Source organism: Antrostomus carolinensis, unplaced genomic scaffold (assembly GCF_000700745.2).
Source record: "Antrostomus carolinensis isolate BGI_N321 unplaced genomic scaffold, ASM70074v2 scaffold3779, whole genome shotgun sequence".
In the NCBI taxonomy this organism is placed as follows: domain Eukaryota; kingdom Metazoa; phylum Chordata; class Aves; order Caprimulgiformes; family Caprimulgidae; genus Antrostomus; species Antrostomus carolinensis.
This window is the reverse complement of record NW_010336268.1, coordinates 31,105-39,649: the sequence shown is the minus strand read 5'-3', so window position 1 is coordinate 39,649 and position 8,545 is coordinate 31,105. Positions and strand designations below refer to the sequence as shown.

Below are 8,545 nucleotides of genomic sequence, written 5' to 3'. Positions count from 1 at the left end.
GCAGTATTCTATGGTGAGCCCTTCCTTCCTTTGCATTTACCTTCTTTTATCTTTATATTTTCTCTTTCCCAACTGTTTTGGAGAGAGAAGTAATGAAGACAATCTAGTGTTTAGTATTTGAAGTAGGGTTACAACATAGAAGTTCTGTACTTCTGCCACAGACACTTCAGTACATTTCAGGGCGTTCTGGAACTTGATCTTGCTTACATGAAATTAGAGGTCTTCCCACATATTTCTATTAAAGTGGTACTGATCCTTTAATCACGCTAGCTACAGGATGAGGATAATATTACTGCTTTTCCACACCTGAACAGTGACTATGAATGATTAAATGTTGGGATGAAAATCCATACATTTAAAAAAAAATAATAATTACAGTTCAGCGACTTACAGCTTTACTAACTCTGTATATCAAGACTCCATCATAGGTAACGCAATAACAATGTAGCATATATCATGGCAATATTACAAGAATTTGCAGTACAGCAATATATTTTCAGTTGCAATAACATATTAATCTTTCCCATTAAAATAACCATGTGATATAACCACTGAAAATTAAATACAACCTTCATGTAATCATTCTTTCATAATTCTTTTTCTATGTTTAACTTTTCACATCTGGAAGTCATTGTACCTGTGGGGCAGGGATTATTATCTTCCATGTAACTGTAATTGGTGGGAGTTAGACATACTTGAATAATCTTAAATATTTAATGTGATAAGCAGCCCTGTAAACAGAAGTGAAATTTTGAGACTATAAACTGAGATTTTCTTTGCAGGAATAATAAAACCAAAAGAAAATTTTCCTAATTGATCTATTCTGTGTTTTCACTAATTTCCTCATTTTTAATGTTTAGAGCTTTCTTTTCTGCATTATAGAAAAGAAATGTAACAAAATTTATGTGTGCAGGAAAAATGCCTGCTCAGATGTGCTCCAGGTACTTAGTGATGCATGCAGATGTAAGATCCTGGCTTCCACATATAAACACATCATGTTTTCTGCAAAACTGCCTTTTGCAATGAGAATGTATGGTACTGACAAAAGCAGCTAAGACTGCATGTGTGCCAGCGATACAGAGGATTGCCAGATGTCTGTGACAACTTTTGGCAATGAAAATTTCTAATGTAGAGAATCTTTCAGAATTTTGGCCAAAGGCAAACCCTCATGTAATCGGTTAAGCTGTGAGAATGCAGATTGTAAACCATTCATTCTTGGATCCAAGTGATCAGCAGCTTAATACAGTGCTATGTTCTTTGCATTCCTCCCCACATAAAAGTACTAAAAGTGCAAATTCATTGTATTCTAGTAGTACGATATACTATGATGTCCTCGCTATTCTGCATGTTGAAAAATTTCTCATATGTCATCTACCAAGTATCAGAAAGGGAAATTCCTTGGAGTATTCTCTCAAATGACTGGTTTACTTACTATATTATGCCTAAAAATAACTAAAAGTACTTACCTTATAGCTTAGATAACTCAGTAGCAGAGTTTCAAAGAGACTTATTAAAGCCACAGAAACCTTAAGTGATAAAATATGTGTGTTAATACTGGCTTCTAAAAAATATATGACATTAAGCATCACAATGAAAAGTAAAAGACAAAAAACAGCTTTTCCATGCACCCTCTGATGAAGCATGAAGCCTAAATATTGTTATTTTTCTGACTAAATGTCCTGAGTTTTAGCTGAAACAGAGTTGGGTTTCTTTCTAGTAGCTAGAATAGTGCTGCATTTTGCTTTTCAGCTTGGGACTTGTTATGAGAGAGACACTGATAACACACCAGCGTTTGCGTTTTTGTCGCTGGAAGTGAAGGACTTCGTGTTCTGTTAGTCTGTAAGTGCAAGATTTAAGGGAGTGAGGAATATTTAAATTAATAAGGTAAACTGGCATTTAGATATGCCAATGGGATATTCCATATCATATCATGTCATGCCCAGTATATTAGTGAGGGTCTCTTCCTCTTTTGCTCTCTCTGGCTTTCGCTCGGGCTCTCACTCTTCCTGGATTATGGTTTCTGTTCAGGATTGTCACTGCTCCAGGATCGTTATCTGGGAACGGGCTGGGCTTGGTCAGTGGGTGGTGAGCAGTTGTACTGGGTATCACTCATTTGTATATTTTGTTACTGTTATTATTATCACTACTATTTTAATATTAGTATTATTTTTAAGTTTTCTTTTCTTTCTTTTTTTCAGTTGTTCTTATCTCACCCTACGAGTCTCCTTATCCTTGCCCCCCAATCCTCTCCCCTATCTCCTGCAGGTGGTGGGGCAGTGGGTGAACAGCTTTGTTGGCTATTAGCCAAGGGCTAGCCCAGTGAAACTATCACACTAAAGCACAGACTGTGACTTGAGTCTCATTGCTCTATTCCAAGTATAACACTCCAGAGAGCCTACATGGCCTTTCCATGGTTTTTACAGAGTTCCAAACACAGTCTACCAGACTGTCTCTCAAGTTTCAGTTGTCTGTCCCTAAAAGGTACAGAGATCTTTTCACAACACAAAGGAGAGAAGGAGGAAGCTGTAAATAATGGAAGCTAGTCAGCTCTTTACTTTTCTCTAAAGAGGTTTTGAATGCGTAGAAAAACGTACATAATTCAGAAAGTTGAAAACAGGAAAAAACAATACAGAGGAATCATTAGTGATCTTAATATTTAAATGGAACCTGAGCTCAACTTCTCAGCCTTCACTTAGGTTATATGTAGTTAGTGTATGTATTATGTAATTTTAAAATATTTAAATAGTCAAATAGCAAAATAGTAAAAAAATTACTTAAATCTTTATATATATTAAATAACCACAAAGCTTAGTTAAATCATTTGTATAGCAAATATTTGCATTTTAATGTATATTATGGGAATATTTTATCAAGAAGCTATACAAATTCAGCTGGAGCCTGAAGTCAAACAAACCTCAGGACTTCTAATTTTAAACTAGTACTCACTACTACTGAAAACTCAGAAGAGTGCACTATTTGCACTCACAGTATCATTATCTAGAATTAAAATATGCTATGAATTGGAAAATTATTAAAATATGCAACCAAAATAGATCAATTTCTCCAAATAAGTATTGCTGTTTTATATAAACTCAGATTGTATCTTGAATAAAAATAAATCCTTTTTTGCAACTATTGTATATATTCTACTGTGAATACATGTTCATATACACATGCATGCACATACATATATTTATAAATTCTTATGTTTATCAAATAAACTTATTAGAATAAGACTGTAACCATAAGCAAATAAATCTCTCTCCATGTTTTTTAATTAAATTGAATACGGTAATCTGAATGTCTAGGTCAAAATTTATTCAAACTGTGCATACTTTAAGCAAGCGATCGAAAGGTATTTTCCCTTAGTAAAAGGATTCTTCCCTTAGTAAAATTGTATATTACATAGAAGTATAAACTGTATAATGGTATAACCCTTCTGGAAGCTTAAGGAATTCTTAGTAGAAAAACACATTTCACAGGGAGAATTCCCACAGCACTGTCCACAAGTAAAAAAACTGCTCCTAAAATAAGCAGGCTCCAGGACACTGAGGATTGAACACAAACTTCAAAAGATCTCCAAGACCCACAAAGCACTGATGTAATGCATCTTTTGTGACATAATCCTCTAAACACGTAGGCTTCTACCTTATAAAGTAACTTCAGCCTTCTGGTGTATTTAACAAGAAAATCCATGAAGCATGTCAAAAGCTAGTCATTAGCAATTATGAAATTTAAACTCATCGTTAGAGCAAAGACTGACTACTCCACTCAACAGAGCCTGATAATTCTAAGAGAAAAGGCTATCTAATTCTGAAAGATTTTGTTATAAGATTTAATACTTTATAAATATATTGTAAAGCCATATAAATTCAAATCAGCTAGCTCAGATCAGCTTATCTTTATGCTTTTGTTGTACTTGGTCATCAAGTAGATTTCTTTGTTAATATCAACTATTCCAAGTATCCTTTAACACCACTAAAACACTAGAAATCAATACTACTGTCTACAGTTATTATATGGAAATAGTTAAATTGTCCATTTACATATTACCTGTAATCCCCATAAAGGCAAGCTTCGATTCACCCAAATAATAGGAGACCTGATCATTACAATAAGAAAATAAATATAAAATTAATCAAAATCTGGTTAGTGTTTTGAACAAAATCAAAGAGAAAAAAAATTGTACATGTGAAAGGAAGTTCGAGCAACCTTATTTAAAAAAAAAAAAATCTCAGTAATAAAAATTTTAAATCAGTAGTTATCTACAGAGTATTGACATTGTTTGTATTTCTAATCTAGAACCAATCATTGAGTTCTCAGGGCAGTAATCCAACACCCAGTGACACTAAAATCTTTATTGGCTTCAGAGGCTGCTAGTTCATTCCCTATGATTCCAGAAAGAATAAATTAATTTGAGCTTTTGATTCTAGAGATGCAGAGGAATAATTACTTGTAGTAGGAAAAAGAAACTTGACAATTCTTTTGTGTGAACTTTTTGCTATCTGTGTGACAATCTAAAAGATATCTAACTCATAGGGGCTGTTGTATCTTGGAAAAATCTCATGTTGTCTTAGTATTTACTAAAGTCAGTTATAATAGGCACTTGATACAGTACTGCTGAAATCTGGCACACTCAATGGCACAATAGTTTACTCTTACTCGTTTACTGCTAGTCATAATTGTATTTTAAATAAAGGTATCTTTTTTTTTTTTTTCAGCAAGGTATAAGCATTGATGGAATTCAGATCTTAACAAGAGCATCCAATACAGCAGTTCACTTATGCAATCAGAGAAACAATTAAAATGCTAAAGGCAGTTTTGAATATTCAGTAACATGGAAGTGATTGCTTGAGAGTTATGGAAACATCACTATTATATGTTAAAATGTCACCATTCCAGGTGGAAATGGATCTGTCTTCCTGTTTCCCTCCCCTTCCCACCATTATGTGGACTTTTTTAAATTAGGAACTCACCAATCAATGGTTCCAGGTGTGTAGTTTTGATTGGAACAACTCCGGTTTAATTCCTTACTGATAGTTGTCATCCCATCCATGCAAAGTCCATTTTCATTAGCAAATGTATATGGGAACACAATAATAAAAACATATGGGAAGAAAGCGACATTAATTACAATACTGAATGTTCTATAAAACACCTGCAATAGTTTGAAACCCTAGGCAATGGCTATAGACATTTTAAAAAGTAAAACAACTTTTAGAAAGTAGTTCTGTATCTAGATAAACGGACTATGAAGCCTTTCAGTATATATTTATTTTCAAACATGTTCCAATTTAAAAACAAAACAACTGAAATTATACTTTCAAAAGCTGAACTAAGTACAATAACCATTGAAGATCAAGAGATATTAGAAATCCTACCACAGGGATAGGCTGGGATAGAAAGAGCACATATACTTATACTTGCCATACTCCCAACAGGAAAGACTGCATCAAACTACGCTTTATATCCTCTTGTGAGGATGTGAGGAGGGCTGGAGATTCATGCAGCAGTAATTCAGGTAAGCAACTGGTGACATTTATGCAAAAAAATAGCTGCTATGTATGTGCAATGTTATCTTGTCTTGAATTGCTGGCACAAATCATCCCTTCAAACAGTCATATAAGGATGTGGGAATATATATTTGTGTAAATGATGGAAAATATCCTTGTTTAACCTTGACAAGCAAAGTCAGCAGAATAGAAAAGGATTTGCAGACTACAGATTAGTAATAGCTGCATTTTTACCAATTATGAGTGGGACAGGTGCTAAATGGTATCCAATAATAAGCGTGCTTTATGTCTTAAGCTCTTCCCTGTACACCTGCTGTGCATGAAGGAGTAAATGAAAGATACTAACTTGTGCAGGCATTTCTGAAAAACAGGAAATAAATCTGCAGGAGTCTGTGATGAAAAGCATTCCTACCAGAATTGCCACTTTAAAAACTACTAAGTGACGTTTTCTGTGACCATGCTCTCAGCACACCGAGTAGTTTCTTTCATCAGGCTGTGACACAGCAGCTGTAGAAAGTCTTTTTTTTTTTTTCCTAGCACCACATTTGTGAAAATGCTTTATGGCAGCAGTTTAGGTATCAAGCCCTCAAGATCACTATGGGCAAAACCACTGATGTTAATGGAGTACTATTTGGAGACAGGACTGGTTTGTTTGGCATAGCTCCTAAGACTGGGGTCTTAGTGAGCACACAGCAGTGACTTATCTGAAACTTCTCAGCCAGACAAATGTTATACTGAGATAGAACAAACTAACTAGTCTCTTAGATGTCTCTAACTAGTCTCTCAAACACAATATAAGGGAATAATATATAGCGAGAAGACAAATACACTCTCTGTTAAACAGTCAGACTATTTTTGTTAACTGACTGAACTGTTAAACAAACATCAGGAAAGGCCTGGGAAATTACAGTCTGCAAAATGCAGAAAAATCTTTGCATATGAATACAAAAATACTGAAGTAAACCTGCTGCAGAAGTGCTGATGTTATAATCTGTTCTACATAACCAGACAAAACCTGGTAGTATAATACATGCATTTGGGCTCATTAGAGTTCTCAAAACAATATCAGCAGCTTCTTCATGCTAGGAAGTATTATTAGCTGTAAAATTTCAAGTCTCTCAGTTACTGTGCTACTATGCCTAAATTTCTAAGGATGGATTTTCTCTTCTCCATCACTGTTAAAGGTTTTGCAAAATCTTTACTGCTTGCTTCCTCCCTACATGCTTGCTCTCCATGTTGACATAATATCAAACATTTATTCATTAAACTAATTTATTTCTTATAAGTTGAACATTGCCTTGAGAGCAGAAATAACAAAAAAGCCCCAACATTACCATCCAAGTCCTTGTGTAGGATCATCCAGGAGCACACGAATTATGTATAATAAACAACTTAGGAGCTTGAGAGAAAAATTGAATAATCGTATTCTCAGACCTATTTTAAAAAGAAAAGAAAATGCAGAAATAAATTCAGGTTCTTTGCAGTTTCATCCACTTTTAAAGTGAAAATAAAAGGAACTTGAATAACCATGCTGCAACAGAGCAAAGGCTGATATAGCCAGTAACTTGTCCCTTACAGAACAATGTAAGAATAAACTTGTCAGATACACATATAATCTCTGGGTTAAGACTCAGTCTGTTGTAATGTAAAAAACTACTCAGTCATTTGTTTGTAAGTTATTATATGCCATTTTGTCTTTCCTGATGTCATTCTTTGGGTCTTTTGTAGTTTTACAAGCCCGCTTTCTTGAAAGGGGAACCAGAACCGACTATGGTATTTGAGATGCAAGATAAAGTGACATGAAGAAGACATACTTTCAACTATAGGCAGAGGATATACAATAGCAATTATTTAAATATTACTATCTGAAAGTCTTTAATCAGTAGCTTCTCAGACAGAATATACTGTCCCAACTTATAAAATATTAAACTCTAGTTATTTAATGTTGAAGTTGCATAATTGTATGTCCATGAATCAGGACATCTGAAAGTCATGCTCCATGCACAACTGAACTGAATCAACAACAAGTTCTACGAACCATGTGAATATTGAAATGTTCTATCTGAAAGGACGTATCACAAATGCTATCACAAAACATTACAGTATTTCCACAAACATAGGTCTGCTGTAAAGAATTCCTTCAAAGGGATCCACGTGGACACTTGCTTCTATCACATGGGCAATTTATTTCAGTACTAATTGGAGCCATTATCTATTACAGTGGAACTTAACTTTATTTTAATCAGATTCTGCAGTCATTAGAGGATTAGAGTTTAAATTCTCAGTCTTATTATTAAATTCAACAGTATTAAAATTTTGCCAGTGTAAATATTTGTATCAAACTCTTAGTTTTAAATTTTCATTCACTAAGTTAAAACTGACAGTTGACTAAAGTTAGATGTGGAGAGGTCACATTAAGCATTTTTTTTTTCAATCTTGTGAACTCAGAGTCCAATTCTGCATGGCTGAACCCTTCTGTCCAAAGCAGAATACCACTGATTGAGTCTTACACAGATGTGACTTCATTTCCACCTAGTCTAGTAAAGATAGTCACTTTTATTGCTGTGTTGCAAATACGCTAGCAAGCCTGCTGAATTCAACAGAATTACTTCTGTGGTTTAAGAACTACATCTTCATTATGCATACTCAAAGCTGTGTGCATACATTCCCTTTTAAGAAAAGAATCATAATTATCTTATGGTAATATTACATACTTTTGACTTTATTCAATCCAAAAATCAAAATGGACACCTTTCAGATAAAACTGAGAAATCACCTTTTGTATCTACTAGTTCCCCTCTCATTAAAATGCAATCTACAGCAAACACAGAAAGATACAAAATAGATTTTTAAATATTCTACCATGCAAGTGCTGAAAGAAATATTAAGGTTTATTACACAACAGTGCGTGCTACTTTTTACTGTGAAGTTGCAGTTATCCCATGAGAACTGAATGGACTTTTACAGCATCTTATCTTCTGTAAACTATGGGTTAAAATTCTGTGAGAAGTCTCACAGCTGTTACTGGCAAT

The 8,545-nt window shown here is 34.2% G+C and overlaps 1 protein-coding gene across 1 annotated transcript in view; it reads right to left on the bottom strand.

The window, feature by feature from the left end:
* Positions 1 to 8,545, bottom strand: part of LOC104530238 (potassium channel subfamily T member 2) — a 102,566-nt gene that overhangs the window by 88,113 nt on the left and 5,908 nt on the right. The window contains exons 2-5 of the mRNA XM_029086679.1: positions 6,848 to 6,947; positions 4,977 to 5,033; positions 4,054 to 4,102; positions 1,467 to 1,526 (exon numbers count right to left, since the gene is read on the bottom strand). Of these exons, the coding sequence (XP_028942512.1) occupies positions 1,467 to 1,526; positions 4,054 to 4,102; positions 4,977 to 5,033; positions 6,848 to 6,947 (266 nt within the window). The remainder of the gene's footprint in view (positions 1 to 1,466; positions 1,527 to 4,053; positions 4,103 to 4,976; positions 5,034 to 6,847; positions 6,948 to 8,545) is intronic.